The sequence below is a fragment of the Emys orbicularis genome, chromosome 8, assembly GCF_028017835.1.
Source record: "Emys orbicularis isolate rEmyOrb1 chromosome 8, rEmyOrb1.hap1, whole genome shotgun sequence".
NCBI classification, from domain to species: Eukaryota; Metazoa; Chordata; order Testudines; family Emydidae; genus Emys; species Emys orbicularis.
In genome coordinates this window covers 101,897,650-101,915,719 of record NC_088690.1, presented here as the reverse complement: position 1 = coordinate 101,915,719, position 18,070 = coordinate 101,897,650, and the positions used below count along the sequence as shown (strand labels likewise).

The following is an 18,070-nucleotide window of genomic DNA, read 5'->3' as shown; positions in this document are numbered from 1 at the left end:
ACTGAAATGTTTACTTATACATCATTCAGACTGACATACTGAATATAAAAATAACATTCTCTGGAAAGATTTTATTTTCATTCTTACTTGTTTTAAGAGAGCCAGTACATGAAGTGGAAAGAGTCGTAGGGAATAGGAAGCCATCAGACCAGGCTGCTGAATGCTTAGGACTGAAGAGCGGTAAGCTGATAGTGAATCGATTACAGCATTCACCAAGGCATCCCGAGCATCACTTAAACTAGCAGAAACTGACCGGTCCACAGCTAAAAAGCAAAAGAGAGATGTTTAACAGCTAATTATACCCTATTTCTTTTCTAGGAATTACTGACACGTATTATTTTGTACTTCTATAGCTCCTCATCTCAGGATCTTAAGATGGTTACAAGCACACATTAATGGAGCTTTACTGTGCCTTCAAGAGGCCTAGAGGGATGGGAACATTAATGGTACTGCTCGGAATAAAAAAATCCAGGAGTCCTAATTGCTGCTCTAACTTCTGATGTGCAGAATTCTAAACCCATATCAAACAAGGTGACAACATACAGTTGTACTGATGTCCTCACACATCAGAGGAGCTGTAAATTGTGTGGCGAAGTGCCTTCAACCATTCAGAAGATAGGATACTTCCCTTGTAATCTTCCTTCCTGAAGGATTATTCCTCAAAAGTTTTAGATATTTTACACATGTACATCAAAGAGCATCATGCTTACCCATATTGGCTAATAACCCTGTAATAGCTTGTACGTCAGCCCCCAGATAGACATCATTCAGAGTTGTAACAACAGGTAAACACATAGTGTGGACTCGAATCCTTCTTTCACCTATAGGGAGAAAATAAATCTGTGTAGTCACCAAATGGCATTTTCCACACCATTATCTAAACTGTGGTTTTGGAGGGGCGGGGGGGGAGAGGATCACAAATGTAGCAAAAATGAAGCCTGTACACTAAAATTTGCAGTAACTCTAATTTTTTAAGTCAATTTATTTAAGAGTATCTTTTTTGCTCAATTTACCAAAAGCAATTAGTCTATATTTTAGATAAATAACTTATAAAACAGATTTTACACACCATTAACTTGTCACACAAGTATCTTAAATTAACACCCGTTAAGCAGCCAATTTATTATCTTTGGCCAATTTATTTCTGGGCTAAAATTGCCCATTTCAGATTAGAGCAAGTTTTTCAGCAAATCTGTAAGCCCCTGAAATGCAGCTGCTGAATAATGAATAACCACTATCACCAACAGCAACTGAGAAAGGAGTGTGCTAGCATGTTAGTACTCTACCCTCTCTTATTGGGGATATGAAGATGCAGTTGAAGTTATTTACTTACTACAAGCAAACTAGATTATAATTTAAGAATTTACACACAATGGCAGCTAACATAGTATATCATTGTACCAGCCAATGCTGTTTACATTTCTTACCTTTGCTGGATGTGTACAGTAGTGCTGACTGAAAAGAAACAACTGGCATGTCAGTGAGACTTTCCTCTACTGACATTTGTACAGCATATCCTGCATCCGGGTTTACATTGGGTAAAGACAACAAGTCTGTTGATCGCACAAAGAAGTTCCCATGGAAGGTATGAATGGAAAGACCTACGCAAGGAAAAACCATGTAATCTGTTTTATTAATGTTACTTTTGCCATTTAATGTGAACTATGAACTGATTACATAGTTGCCCTGATTTTTAGATTGTGTTCTACTCTAGATTATGGACAAACCCTTTTCAAAATACAGTTCCTTTAGTAAATTTAAATATCGCAAGTTGCATATTAATTTGTAGCATGCACTAAAGCCAATGGCTACCAAGCACTCAGAATACGAGTCAGCTCAAAGATTAATAATGTTCCAAATTTCTTTAACTCTTTGAGGCTGAAAGTCACAATGCGCTGATATTTCTAGTACAGAATATATGATAGGATCAGTCATTTAAGGGAAAATACTATATACAGCGCAGTAAAGTACTTTTCTATACAAGTACTACCCTTGGGAACCGGTAGTTTAGTTCTAAAAGGGTTACAAATTAGGGCTGTCAAGCAAATTAAAAAAATTAATCACGATTATTGTTTAACAGCACGATTAATAGAATACCATTTATTTAAATATTTTTGGATGTGGTGGTTGAAGAATGAAGAATGTTTTATGAATGCACTTGCAATGCCAGCTACAAAAATGCCATGCGAATGCCTGTTCTCACTTTCTGATTACGTTGTAAATAAGGAGTCGGCAGCATTATCTCCCGTAAATTTAAACAAACTTGTTTGTCTTAGCGATTAGCTGAACAAGAAGGACTGAGTGGACTTGTAGGCTCTAAAGTTTTACATAACTGGTATTTTTGAGTGCAATGTAATGAAACAAAAAATCTACAGTTGTAAGTTGCACTTTCACGATAAAGACATCGCACTGCAATATTTGTATGGGGTGAATTAAAAATACTATTTCTTTTATCTTTTTACAGAGTGAGCACTGTACACTTTGTATTCTGTGTTGTAATTGAAATCAATATATTTGAAAATGTAGAAAAACCATCCCCAAATATTTAATAAATTTCAATTGGTATTCTATTGTTTACCAGTGCAATTAAAACTGTGATGATTGCGATTAATTTTTTTAATCACGATTTTTTTGAGTTAATCGCATAAGTTAACTGTGATTAATCGACAGCACTATTACAAATACAGGACGTTGAATTCAGTTAGACCCAAGGTACAGGAGCCTTGTTACAATACACTGTTCAAATGCTTTTCTGTTGCTTCTTTATAATTTTTAGATGGAGGTACAAGACAGTAAAAAGTTCCCTTTATCCTCTCAGCTTATGAAAAATTGAAAAAAAATCAGGCTTCTGGTTTAACCACAGGGTAGGACACAGTTTTGAAAGTAAACCATGTAGCAGGAATATTAAATTGTGAATTCCTTATTTTTGCTTGAGGAGCATGTGGAAGTACATGGTAATGAAGCACCTATTTCTAGCCTTGGCAAGCCATAGATACTGATCCTAAACACCACTGCACCTTGATAGATAAACTCTTTTGTGCCGTTCTACTAATTCTGCTTTCTTTTGTACAGTTGGATTCATAATGCCTGATTTTACCTGTACATATTTGCCAACTATTCATCCAGGATTATATAAAAACAAAATACCAATAAATCATTTTTAAATAATAAACTATGCAAAAAAGATTCTATTCAGACCTTTGGTGCATCTTATCCTCATGACGGCCTCAAAGCCAATCTTTCTAGTTAAGTATCGTTTCAGCTCTTTCTGTAATTTCTCCACCTGGACAGGGTTGTGCTGATGATGGTAAGATTGATAGTAGTACACACTTCCTGCTGAATACCTCGATATACAGCCTAGAATAGAAAATGTGCATTGATGGAGTTCAAACCAACAGTTGTTGCTGCGGTCTTCAAATATCGGTTCAGATAACCTAATTCTCCTTGTAATTTTATTTGCAAGCATGAACAGTTTAACATTAATAACCTTATTCTACACAGGTATAGGCCTAGATACAATGTGTAGATGTGACCAATAACTTGCATGTTCACTAGATTATGAAGATTATAAAGTGTGAAATGGATTTAAAATTGGTCTAAAGGAAAGATGGTACCACGCCACTCAGGAACAGAAATCAGAGGATACGTTGGGGGGGAGAAAGTAATTAAAATGGTAACAAAGCTTGCTCCTATAAAGGTGTTTACTCCATCATACATTGAGAGGTAAGAAAGAAAATAAATTCTTTCAGATGACTCGCACCTTATTCCAGAATCAAAGTAATTCTTTGAAATACTCCTACAAGTCGAGGGGGAAGAGCGTCTTGGAAACTATCATGCTAACCAGAAGGAAGTTGTAATATTATGTCTCACTAACAATGTCATTATGCATTAAGGGTGGCGTCATCTCAATGTGAAATTCCATCCTACCCAGCAGGGGTGGGGAACCTACGGCCCGCTACTTCATTTCATGTGGCCCGTGGCAAGTCTCCGCACTGTGGGCCGGAAGCACCAAGCCCCAGCGCCCCTCTGCGGGGCTGGAGCTGCGAGCACTGGCTCACCCTGCTGCGGGGAGAAGCTAGGGTTGCCAGGCTGTTAAAAGTGCAGTCGGCTCCACGCAGCTCCCAAAAGCGACTGGCATGTCCCTGCAGCCCCTAGGATCAGGGGCGAACAGGGAAGCTCCACATAATGCCCCTTGATCCCAGTGCCAGCGCCGCAGCTCCCATCGACCGGGAACCATGACCAATGGGAGCAGTGGGGGCAGCGCCTGTGGGCACGGGCAGTGCACCCAACACAGAGCCCCCTGGCCCCTCCGCCTAGGGGCAGGACATGCCGGCCGCTTCTGGGAGCTGCGAGGAGCCAGGGCAGGCAGGGAGCCTTAGCTCCAGTGCAACGCCGCCCGGGAGCCACCTGAGGTAAGTGCCGCCCAGCCGGAGCCTGCACCTCAAATCCCCTGTCCTAGGTCAGAATCCCCTCCCACACCCTAACTCCCTCCCAGACCCCACACCCCAACCTCCTGCCCCAGCCCTGAGCCCACTCCCACACTCCAAACCCCTTGGCCCCAGCCCAACCCCCCAACTGCACTCCAAACCCCTCATCCCCAGCCCCACCCCAGAGCCTGCACCCCCAGACGGAGTCCTCATCCCCATCCCACACCCCAACCCCCTGCCCGGAGCCCCCTCCTGCACCCTGAATCCATAATTTCTGGCCCCACCCCGGAGCCTAGCGGAAGCCCCGAGCCTCCGCAGCTCGCCCCGATGCAAGGGGAAGCCCCATGCCTGATTTTTCCTGTGGGTCAATAGCCCCTGGTAAGAAAAAGGTTCCCCACCCCTGCTATTCACCCTATTCAGGTTCTTATACTGTGCTTATCACCATGGTATCTGACATATGTTTATGTCCAGAACAAAGGGAAATCCTCTTTGTACAAATTTAGGACACGATCTAGGGGGAAAAGGGTCAAGTTTTGTAAACAGAACTCTGTCATTGAGCCGCCAACAGACACAATCAGATACTGAGCTATGAACTGCTTTGCCATACAAGGATATAGCTACCAATTTTTAATTTTTTTAAGAAGTCGTCTCACGGCCCACACTAGTGAGGCTTTTCAGAATCTGGAAATGATGAGATTATATCCAGATAGTTTAAACATATTTCTATTTGTTAAACAGGACTTTGTTTAAATATTTCTAGAACTCTGATTTTTGTCTAGTAATAGGGAACAAGTCCTGACAATGGTCTAAGAGATGAGAAAATCTCAGCCCTCAGGTAAGAAGAAAACAGACTAGTTAGCTTGTCCTCAAACTCCTAAAATGAAATACCATAATCTCTACCCATAGAAATGTCAAACAGTGGATAGGGGAACATGCAATCTCATAGGTAGCCCTCTTGGGCATGGTTGCCAATACCAACCATTACATTAAAATGGTAGAATATGCGTAAGTGAAAGAGCAAAATCAATTTTTTTTTTTAGCATTACACAGTGTCCCGTAGAACACCAAAGCTACAATCTTAAAAAGCAGCTTATAATGACTTACCTAATGAAGCCAAGTCAGAATACTGCCCACTAAGAAGGAACAAGTCAACTGCAACCTGCTGCCCTGAACAGTCCAAGGCTAACTTCTTATAGAAGTCAGTGGATGGTGTAAGATGTATGTCCTGTTAATACAAGGAAACAGAAAAGAGGAATTCCAAAAGGCACACACTCCTGTGACCTAATTTCAGGGATGCTCACTGCATCTCTCACACTGACTTCAATGGCTGTTCTGAGTGCTCAGTATCTTTCAAAATCAGAGCATTACTCTGGGTTTATAGGTTTCCTTGTTAGTAACATTTGATTAATACAGTATAAGAATGTCAGCTCTCACAACAGAACTACAATAAAACTAAGATTATCCAAACCATGCCATTCAAAATTTATATAAACTCATGCAACATGATTGTAAATTTTCATAATCTGTTTTAAGAGTGTTTTTGTAACCTTTGCAGATGCTCTTTGGTTAGGTTCTTCTCGGGATTTCAGTGATCCCACTCCTACAGATGGAAGCTGTGTCTGGAAGACTGAAATTCGACCACCAGTGGGAGACATCAGTTTGAAGGCGGCCTGCAGCGCAGGTCCTAGAGCACTCTGTGTTTCCAGGGATTTGGTAAACATCTGTGGCAAGGTCCTCAGTAAATCTTGAATTAGCTGGTATAAAGTAAAAAGTTACTCAGAATTAAAACGTTTCAGAAGAGATTTCTCCTCTGTTGCATAGGCTATTTATTATGCATGTAACATTGAGTACTGCAGGTATTAAAGAGATAAATTAAATACATACACAAAAAAGTAACATTTAATACCTTAAAACAAGATGTGAGGGTAGTTTGCTATTTTACAGCACCCAGCCAGCATTGAGGCCTCTTAAAATCTGGCTTTCTATCTGACCTCTACTTTTTCACTTGAAATTTAGCATTTCCAAAACTGTAGGAACTAATTAAGAGTTATTTTGAACATTTTGCCTCAGATGACCAAAGCAACTTTTCAAAGTTAAATAATTCACTTTTTCCTAGTCTGTCATCTACTACTCACATTCAGTGTTGATACACACATGCTCCTTTTTGAGCAGAGTGGATGTATTACTCTCATCCAACAATGCCTGGGAAGAAAGTACCAAATCTGCTCCAAACTAATTGGAGGTATGTGAACTGCTACCATAACTAAGTGTCCATGTGTAAGCTCTCAGGTTTTACCTAGAGTGACATTCTACAGTATTCCATAACCTACCGCTTCTAATAAAACACGTTCCCTAGCACAAAAAACGAGGAATTCAATATGGCAAAACTTGCCAACATTTTAAGCAGGGCTGTCAAGCGATTAAAAAAATTAATTGTGATTAAATTGTGCTGTTAAACAATAATAAAAAAGACTATTTAAATATTTTTTGATATTTTCTACATTTTCATATATATTGATTTCAATTACAAAACAAAATACAAAGTATATAGTGCTCACTTTATTTTTTATTACAAATATTTGCTCTGTAAAAAACAAAAAAAATAGTATTGTTCAATTCGCCTAATACAAGTACTGTAGTGCAATCGCTTTATCATGAAAGTTGAACTTACAAATGTAGTCCTACTTCTTGTTGAGCCAATCGCTCGGACAAACAAGTTGGTTTACATTTGCAGGAGATAATGCTGCCCGCTTCTTGTTACAATGTCGCCTGAAAATGAGAACAGGCGGTCACATGGCACTGTTGTAGCTGGCATTGCAAGGTATTTACGTGCCAGATGCGCTACAGGTTCTTATTCCCTTAACGCTTCAACCACTATTCCAGAGGACATGCATCCATGCTGATGACGGGTTCTGCTCAATAACAATCCAAAGCACTGCAGACCTACGCATGTTCATTTTCATCATCATGAGTCAGATGCCACCAGCAGAAGGCTGATTTTCTTTTTTGGTGGTTTGGGTTCTGTAGTTTCAGCATCGGAGTGTTGCTCTTTTAAGACTTCTGAAAGCATGCTCCACATCTCACCCCTCTCAGATTTTGGAAGGAGATTCTTAAACCTTGGGTCGAGTGCTGTAGCTATCTTTAGAAATCTCACATTGGCACCTTCTTTGCATTTTGTCAAATCTGTCATGAAAGTGCTCTTAAAATGAACATGTGCTGAGGCATCATCCGAGACTGCTATAAGATGAAATACATGGCAGAATGCGGGTAAAACAGAGCAGGAGACATACAATTCTCCCCCAAGGAGTTCAGTCACAAATTTAATTAATGCATTTTTTTTTTTTAACGAGCATCATCAGCATGGAATCACATCCTCTGGAATGGTGGCCAAAGCATGAAAGGGCATACGAATGTTTTGCATATCTGGCACATTAAATGCTTTGCAATGCTGGCTACAAAAGTGCCACGTGAACGCCTGTTCTCACTTCCTGGTGTCGTCGTAAATAAGAAGCGGGCAGTATTATCTCCCGTAACAGTAAGCAGACTTGTTTGTCTTAGCGATTGGCTGAACAAGAAGTAGGATTGAGGGCTTGCAGGCTCTAAAGTTTTACATTTTTTTTTTTTGTGAGTGCAGTTATGTAACAAAAAAAAAATCTACATTTGTAAGTTGCACTTTCACGAAAAAGACTGCACTACAATACCTGTATGAGGTGAATGAAAAATACTATTTCTTTTGTTTATCATTTTTACAGTGCAAATATTTGTAATAAATATAAAGTGAGCACTGTAACTTTGTATACGGTATTGTAATTGAAATCAATATATTTGAAAATGTAGAAAAACATCCAAAAATATTTAATAAATGTCAATTGGTATTCTATTGTTTAACAATGTGACTAAAACTGCGATTAATCACGATTAATTTTTTGAGTTAATCGCATGAGTTAGCTGCGATTAATCGACAGCCCTTATTTTAAGTTATTTCATCTAGTAAGAGACACGCATTGATTCCCTTATCTTTAAATAAAGAGACCTAAGATATTTAAAGGCCACCATTAACTTGAAATGTAACCAATTAAAAATGATTTGGCAATTCTCTGCTTGCTTGTTTGTTTTTTTAAAGAAAGATGAGTCTCCACAGAGAAACTAGCTGACTACACAGGGGAAACAGCAACACTAATTACATACAACGCAATTAAATGCACAAAGTAAAACTGAACAAAATATTTCCATTTACTTCAGTCACAGTAATTTTTGTAATATAAGTAGACAAGAAATTCAGACACGTGTGATTTAAGTACATTATTTCATTAAGTACTGTACAAGTTATCAAATGCACTTCATATTGCCTGAATGTCACCTAAACAGTTTAAGACAGGTCTTACCTCTTTGTTTTCATTTAAGTTTACTAATAAGTTCTCTGGCATTGGTATAAACACATCTGGAAGAGCAGAAAAATGAACCGATTAAAGCTATCTGAAAACATTTCAGCTAGTTTTCAGATCAGTCTGGGTCTTATTCTGCCCTCAGTTATACCTGTGCAATCCCTTGCATTTCAATTTGAGATACTGATTATTTAGCATGAAAAGCAAAAAAGAGTAAAAGAGGATAAGAACACGGCCTGTAAAACAAAAGTATTGTGAAAAATCAGGTGCTCATGTTTGTATGATTTACCCTATCCAACACTATGCAATGAAAGGATATTTTAAATTAAATGGCAATACAATTAAGAGTAAAAGAAAAAAATCTTTTAAGCATCATACAGCCACTTAGGAATTATATTGAAGCTATTGAGATCAATAGTTTAAACAGGATTGTAATACAAAGTTTAGATAATTTTAGGAGTTAAACTAGAATGCCAGCAAAGTTGACTTCATGTTTCAGGTCATGAACAGATCACCTGTTAAGGCCACTAAAGAAGCCCTACTACAGCACTGAACAATTAACTTTAATGGGCCTTAGCTGAGACCCTAGATACATTAAATAGATTTCACTACTCTTTGAAGCATCTGGTGCTGGCCACTGCTAGATGAATTAGTGATCTGATCTGGCAACTCCCTGCATATGTGAACATAAGAACAACTCTACTAGCTCAATATCCTGTCTCTGACCATGGACAGTACAGGGCAATCATCAAGTGGTCCGTTCCCAGTTGTCCAGTCCCAGCCGGCGGCAGTCAGGGTACATTTCCAGAGCCCAGGCTCAAGCCTGAGCTTAAATGTCTACACAGCAATTTCTAGCCCTGCAGCCCAAATCAGCTGACCCGTGCTAGCCACAGCCCTTTTAGTCCAGTGTAGATGCACCCCCAGAGGCTTAGGGACACAGAACTTGGGGTTGCTTCTCTGACCATCTTGGCTAATAGCCATTGATGGACCTATCCTCCATTAATTTATCTAATTACTTTTTGAACCTAGTTATACTTTTGGCCTTCACAGCATGCCCTGCGGTAACAAGTTCCACACAAGCTGACTGTGCGTTGTGTGAAGTAGTACTTCCTTTTATTTGAAACCTGCTGCCTATTAATTTCACCAGGTGACTCTTACTTTGTGTGTTATGTGAAGGAGTAAACACTTCCCTATTCACTTTCTCCACACCGTTCATGATTTTATAGACCTCTACCGTATCCCTCCTTCGTCATCTCTTTTCTAAGCTGAACAGTCCCAGTCTTTTTAATCTCTTCTCAATGGAAGCTGTTCTAACACCCTTAATCATCTGTCTTGCCCTTCTCCAATTTTAATATCTCTTTACTGAGACAGAGTGACCAGAACTGCATGCAGTATTCAAGGTGTGGACATACCATGGATTTATAGAGTGGCATTATGATTTTTTTTGTTTAATTTTCTATCCCTTTCCTAAGGGTTCCTAACATTGTTAGCTTTTTTGACTGCTGCTACACATCAAGCTGATGTTTTCAGAGAACTATCCACGATGGTTCCGAAGAAGTGGGTTGTAGCCCACGAAAGCTTATGCTCTAATAAATTTGTTAGTCTCTAAGGTGCCACAAGTACTCCTGTTATTTTTGCGGATACAGACTAACACGGCTGCTACTCTGAAACCTGATGGTTCCAAGATCTCTTTCTTGAATGGTAACAGCTAATTTAGACATCATTTTGTATGTATAGTTGTGATTATGTTTTCCAGTGAGCACTATTTTGCACTTATCAACACTGAATTCCATCTGCCATTTTGTCACCCAATTTAGTAACTCTTTGCAGTCAATTTTGCATTTAACTATCTTCATTTTGTATTGTCTGTAAATTTTGCCATCTCATTGTTCACTCCCTTTCCTAGACCATCTATGAATACGTTGAACAGCACAGGTCCCAATACAGATTCTTGGGGGACCCCCACTATTTACCTCTCTCCATTGTGAAAATTGAGCATTTATTCCTACCCTTTGTTTCCTGTCTTTTAACCCACGAGAGGACATTCCCTCTTAGCCCATGGCTGCTTAGTTTGCTTAACAGCCTTTGGTGAGGGACTTTGACAAAAGTTTTCTGAAAATCTAAGTGCATTATATTGACTGGATCACACTTGTCCACATGCTTATTGGCTCCCTCAGAGAATTTAATAGATTGGTGAGGCATGATTTTCCTTTACACAAGCTGTGCTGAGTCTTCACCAACGTATTGTGTTTATCTAATTGTCTGATAATTCTGTTCTTTGGCATAGTTTCAACCAGTTTGCCTGGTACTGAAGTTAGGTTTACCAGCCTGTAATTCCCTTTTTAAAAATTATTAGCTACATTAGCTACCCTCCAGTTATCTGGTACAGAGACTGATTTACATGGTAGTTTCATACCACAGTTAGTACACCTGCAATTTTATTTTTGAATTCCTTCAAAACTCTTGGGTGAATACCATCTGGTCCCGGCGACTTATTGCTATTTGTGGCTCGGGTGTAGGAATCTCCCCCATATCCTCTGCATTGAAGACCAATGCAAAGAATTCATTTAGCTTCTCCATGATGGCCTTATCTTCCTTGAGTGCTCTTTTAGCATCTCGATCATCCAGAGGCCCCACTGACTGTTTTGCAGAATTCCTGGTGCTGATGTACCTAAAAACTAATGGCAAAAAAATGTTTGTGTCCTTAGCTAGCTAGTTGCTCTTCAAATTCTTTCTTGGCCTGCCTTATTATAACTTTACACTTGACTTGCCAGAGTTTATGCTCCTTTCTAATTTCCTCAGAAGGATTGGACTTCAAACTTTTAAAAGATGTTTTTTGGCTCTAACTGCCTCTTTCACTCTACCTTTTTAGTCATGGTGGCATGTTTTGGGGGTTTTTATGTATACATATAGTCAGACTTTTGTACTGGTGACCCCTTTCACATAGCAAGCCTCTGAGTGTGACCCCCCCATACCTTAAAAACACTTTTTTAATACATTTAACACCATTATAAATGCTGGAGGCAAAGCGGGGTTTGGGGTGGAGGCTGACAGCTCGTGACACCCCATGTAATAACCTCACGATCCAGTTTGAGAACCCCTGATATAGTCTGAGCCTCTATTACGGTGTTTTTAAATAGTTTCCATGCAGTTTGCAGGCATTTCACCCTTGTGATTATTCGAGTTAATTTCTGTTTAACTAGCTTCCTCATTTTTGTGTAGTTCCCCGTTTTTAAGTTAAATGCTACCATAGTGAATTTCTTTGACGTTTCCCCCCTACAAAGATGTTAAATTTAATTACATTATGGTTATTACCAAGCGGTCCAGCTATATTCACCTCTCAAACCTGATCCTGTACTCCACTTAGGACTAAATCAAGAATTGCCCCTCCCCTTTTAAGTTCCAGGACAAGATGTTTCAAGAAGCAGTCTTTTATGGTATCTAAAATTTTTATCTCTGCATTCCTTCCTGAAGTGAAATGTTCCTAGTCAATATGAGGATAGCTGAAATCCCCCATTATTATTAAGTTTTCTGCTTCACAGCCTCTCTAATATCCCTAAGCATTTCACAGTCATTGTCACATTCAGCTGGTCGGTAGTATATTACTATTGCTATATTCTTATTGTCCAAGCATGGAATTTCTATTCTTAGAGATTTTATGGTACAGTTCAATTCATTTCAGATTTTTACTATATTTGACTTTATTCTTTCTTTCACATAGTGCCATTCCCCCAACAGTGTGACCTACAATCACTTCTATAAATTTTGTACCCTGATATTACCATGTTCCATCGATTATCCTTATTCCAGCAAGTTTCTGTAATCTTAATTATGTCAATATCCTAATTTAATGCAAGGCACTCTAGTTCACCCATCTTAGTATTTAGAGTTCTAGACTGTGCCAACATAGTATGTCAAAATCATTAGGTATCATTGTATAAAAATTCAATTTAGATGTTATTCTTACATACCTTCAATATCTGAAACTATTAGCATCTGAGGCTGAGAGAGACCTTCCTGAAGACTGTAGAAATGGATTGTGCTGTCAAATGTTATAAAGCCTATTTTTGTTCTAGTGTTCCCAGGAAGCCTAAAAATCAAAAACAAAGTGTTCAGCAAGTCGATTTTAGTTAGCCTACACTGTTCAAGTGCAAGTACGTTCTCTCAGAGCTATTACAATGACATAAGGTAGAGGGACATTTTATTCCTGCTGGGAAATATAGCTTCTGCAATATCCATTGCATCATTCTCAGGCTAATGCTTACACTCCCTCACCCCTCAACAAGTAGTTAGAACAACTGCAGTACTGAAATTTGTTTATGGCTTGGCTTTGAGCTATTTTACAGCAATAAACTGACATTGCCTGTGTTGAGACTTACTCTAAATCAATGGTTTTTCAAGCTTTTTTCATTTGTGGACCCCTAAAAAATTGTGAATGGAGTTGTGGACCCCTATGGAAATTCAACCTGTCGTCTGCATGGGGGAAGCTCCCTAATAATCCCTCCCCGCCTCCCCCAAAAAAACTGTTCCATACTCTTCCCACCCATACCCAACAACCATCCAAGTTCACACCCAGGCTCCTTTCCAGCAATTTATTTCCCCCTCCCTCAGCTCCTCTGTTACTCCTGACTCCCCCAAGCCTTTGCATTGCTTCTGAGGGGTGTGGGAAATACGGTTCTGTATTGTAGTTTAAATGAATTATTATTCAGAGTTCTGTATTAATATGCCATGATTAGGAATCTATTTGTCAAAAAACATTTCCTGAATCATTTTTGTTGTCTGTATTGTTACAGACATACTAGCTGACAGGTATTTTGAAATAAATCAACAAAAATAATTCAAACTGGTGTGATTATATTGTGTTATTTTGAAAAATAAAATATGCAGAATTATAAAATACTGTGCACGTAATTTTTAATTTTAAGGCGCTGAATTCCCCCAGGAGTAAAAGATGTAAAGCATTACACAAGTTCATAGTGGGAGTAGCTACAAACTGTTACTTTGTGTGCATGTATGTATAGACACATTTTCCAGACCTGAGGAGGATCATTGTGTAAGCCTGAAAGCTTGTCTCTCTCACCAACAGAAGTTGGTCCAATGAAAGATATTACCTCACCCAACTTGTGTCTCATGCAAAGCTTTATAGACATGTATGTGCATTTGTTGCAAGGAGTGCACACTGAATTACTGTTTCTAAAGCCATAGTTCCAAATCTTTGTTCAAAGCAAACCTATGATATTCTTATGCATTTTTTGCATTATTAAAGCAAAACCAAGAAGTTGTATAATCAGACTGACAGCTACATTTTAAAATTAGGGGTTTTATCATTGCAACTACAATTGATAAGAACTGAATATAAGGCTAATTCCTATGCAGTACTTTGAAAATTTTCCTCTTTGGGTCATAAATGGACTAAATTAAAATCCTGTTCACACAACATTAAACTAGTTTCACAGATCACAAAAAACATTTCCACAAAGAAAATACTGGAAATATAAGGAAAAAAGATTAAATTCTGAAACGAGAACCAAAACTTACAAGTCAAGATTGTCTAATAAGGTCTTGCAGACTGTATTCAAGTATCCTGTTTCTATTGCATTGTGGGAGACATCAAACACAAAGAGATACACAGGAGGTTGAGGTGGACGTAGCTAAAAAAAAACCCCAAGAGATTTTTAATGTCCAGTGATTGAAATTGTCAGTCTCAGTTTATTGGTTATACTGTAGGTTTACATTGCATCACTCAGAAAAACATCCCCAAAATAGAAAGCTCTCTCATTTGTGTAATAGCGGACAAATAAGCAATGATAGTACAGTAGGAAATACAGAGGAAAAACATATGGGATAAATTCTAGTCCTTGCTGAAGTAAAACTGTCAGATCAAATTTGGCCTGAAACTGATGTTTGTAAAAATAAGATTTTACAAAATCCAGAGTCAACAAGAATATTCCCATGTAATTTAAAGATTACCAAGGGACTTTTTTTGACCGTTCCACAGCAATATTTGTAACCCAAACAGTGGAGCATCCTGATAGCATACGAGAGTCTGATAGTAATCCAGAAGTGACTAGTTATAATCCAAGTTGAGATAATGCAAGGAAAAAATATATGAATATCTATGTTAGCTTTCTAAAGTATTAATTTTTTAAAACCTAAGGTATTTTGAACAAATTAATTTGTACTTCAATGTATCTGATTTGATGTTGTCCCTTTAACAAGCTGTCTTCCCCAAGTTCTCAGAACTGGTATTTTCCAATCTAGATGACACACAAGTTACTTTAGAAAAGTGCAGACACAATGATACATTTCATCACCATTAGTTTAGTTTAGCTGGTAATGCTTAAGGAGCAGATTCTGCAACCTTTATCCAAACACTCTCTGAAGTCAATAGGAGAACTCAGGTGAGCAAAGGTTGCAGGACTGGACTCTTGGTCTATTACCCAGTGGTTTTAGTACAAATATATCATCTTAAGTACAATTTAAGCCGCAATAATGACAAAATTTTCCAATATTTTTCATTACAATATTAAGAGCTAATATGAACCAGAAATAAAGATTAACATTTAGAAGATGGAACCACAATTTTTTATATATATTATTTAAGATTCTTTGCCTTAACACGCCAGGCATGTTAACAGAAACTAGATCATGGCGTCCTATGCCAGGGGTTTTCAGCTTAGGGGTCCTGAATACATCTGGGTTTTGTGAGAGTATGAGAGAGACAAAAACCATTTCTTTATATTAGAGGGGTGAGGTCCAAAAACTTGTCATAATTCAAGTTCAATACACAAAAGGTATTGGTAAAGGTAAAGGAACCACTGGCACCTACAGCTATAACTGCAGAAGACGACAAAATTGATCAATCTCAGATATACTGTTGGTGAGCACAATCAAATGACTTTTACTCATCTACCAAAAACGGAAGTGCAAGCAATGATTGTGTGCAATTTTTCTTGATATTAAGTCAAGAAAACATTGTGTTGAAGTTGCAGTACTTTAGTATAAGAAACCCTGGGTGTGAACACATGCAGACACCATGAGGGTTAAAAAAAAAATAGGGATCTTTTCTGATTGGAACCCCTAGACATTAAAGCAATATATAAAAGTTTAAGAGGAAGAAACAAAACCTCACCATGTATTCGGAGGGAGCCATGAACTCAATAGTAGCATTTTGAACTTCAGGTCTTTTATGAGGTTCTCCATATACTCTTGTCACAGGATTGTACATGAATTCTTCAGGAACTACATAAAATGAAAATTATAATATTATTACAATTCACACTAACGTACACTAATATTAACTGCGCTAGGATTTAGCACAGACATGTCTGAGTAACCATGCTGTATCTGCAGTGAGATACTGTGTAAGAGGAAATATATAGGGGGTACTAAGTAGGGCAGCAAGTTAGTACAATAATATTTCACATTCGGAGATTGTTTCAAACTCAATGAAGCTCTTTAGTGATTACATCTTGGTCCATTAGTGGAAGACTCCCTACATCACACAATGCTGGTCTGGGAAGGACCAGACGTATAGCAGCAGACCTCAGATGTCAGGAAAAAAATGTATTGATGGAATACTGGTAGAAGTCAAATTCAAAAGTTGACATGAATGTTTAAGTGGGCTCATTGGTTTAAAACCTACCATCATTCACTCTATAACACAAGTTGCACTTCCATCTCCTTTGGTCTAGAAAGCTGACAAAAGGGTTAATATATGTCCTGCAGGAACGACATCTCACAATTGTACTGGAGGTGACCACAGGTAATTGCTGGAAAAGAGGAATTTCTGCTTTAAAACCCCAAAGCAAGATGCTTATGACATATCTACAATAGTAATACTATCTTCTCTGTGCTCTCAGGTTAGCCAGCCTAAATGCAACTCTCACTTAAACAGAATAGAGGAAGAAAATACCCCAATCCACATGGTGCCCCCAAAACTTTAACTGTTAGAAAGGCTGGTTAAATTCAGGCTCTAACCTACTTAGCTGTGTATGTTTCTTTTTCAAAAAAGATGATAAACCTCTCAATCGCATGTCTAATTTTGTATTTTCAGTTTATTTTTAAAAAGACAGAACACTTTCCCCCAACTCAGCACTGCAGAAACAGACATTATATAAAGATGTATGTTAGAAATTGAAGTCAACTGTGGAAGTAACAGGCTGTGGGACCCATATGAATTTATAGTAATTGAATCCACATTGCCTTCCTTATGACTCTAGTGATCACTTCACCACCACCAAAAAAACACACTTATCTGGAACAGCAGCAATAGTAGCAGATTAAATCCAAGTAATACATGGCTTAAAGGAGGTCTGAGGCCATCTGAGTCTCAGTTTTTGACTTTGTTAAGAGTTAGTGCTCAGGGAACTGGAGTATAGGAAGAAATCAATGGCTACAGCTGGTGATTAGGTGACAAGGTAAAACTACACAAGCTATACCAATATTAAAATATATTAACTCACTTCATTATAGTTTGAGTGGTGTACTGCACCTCACCTTCCAAAATCATTTAAGATGAGGCTAGGGACTGTAACAGTGGGGGCAGATATTTAAAAAGATGACACTGGTTTTCATGGAGCAGAAGCAAGATGACTAAACAGTTTTCTATGGGAGGTTTTTTTCCTGGGCCCAAGGTTATCTGAGACATTTGCCTCTTATAGAGTTAGTTATCTGTTACTGAACTCTAGTACAGGTATAGCTGACACTACAGTATTTAAAGCTTTGAATATTTCATCATACCGATAGGTCTTTGAAAGGATGAAGCAGGAGCCCCAAAGGAAGTTTGGCTTTATTCAATAAGGCCTGAGTTTGAGGAATGTTAGTCAGGGTACATCGGAACAACCTACATGAAAGATAAAGGGTTATTTTCAGACTTTCAGAGAATAACATTGTTATTTAAGTAGTACATAGCATCTTTTATATTTTCTTTTCACAGTTGATAGCAGTGAATTACTATTTCCTGACAGAATACCCGCTCCAGCTTTATGCCAAATCCACTGCAACTTCAACCTGAACTGTTTGAATCCAAGGCATAACCATCACACGTACCTTGTTTTTCCTAAATTGTATACATTTGGTTGAGTGGAATAAGTATATTGGCCCCTAACACATTCTGTTACAAACAAATACAACACGTACATACAGGTTACTTAACCCCAAGTTAGACTTCTCAGATAGACATCAAAAGGGTATCTTTGGTTATATGTAAATTGATAATATTGCCAAGGTTTTCTCAGTTAGATTATAGTAGACACT

At 38.3% G+C, this 18,070-nt stretch overlaps 1 protein-coding gene across 1 annotated transcript in view; it reads right to left on the bottom strand.

The window, feature by feature from the left end:
• The window catches only part of SEC24A (SEC24 homolog A, COPII coat complex component), a 47,269-nt gene that overhangs the window by 11,871 nt on the left and 17,328 nt on the right, over positions 1-18,070 (bottom strand). The window contains exons 7-18 of the mRNA XM_065409134.1: positions 17,555-17,657; positions 16,458-16,584; positions 15,945-16,054; positions 14,351-14,463; positions 12,784-12,902; positions 8,813-8,868; positions 5,975-6,181; positions 5,532-5,652; positions 3,199-3,357; positions 1,428-1,601; positions 711-821; positions 88-263 (exon numbers count right to left, since the gene is read on the bottom strand). Coding sequence (XP_065265206.1) covers positions 88-263; positions 711-821; positions 1,428-1,601; positions 3,199-3,357; positions 5,532-5,652; positions 5,975-6,181; positions 8,813-8,868; positions 12,784-12,902; positions 14,351-14,463; positions 15,945-16,054; positions 16,458-16,584; positions 17,555-17,657 — 1,576 coding nt within the window. The remainder of the gene's footprint in view (positions 1-87; positions 264-710; positions 822-1,427; positions 1,602-3,198; positions 3,358-5,531; positions 5,653-5,974; positions 6,182-8,812; positions 8,869-12,783; positions 12,903-14,350; positions 14,464-15,944; positions 16,055-16,457; positions 16,585-17,554; positions 17,658-18,070) is intronic.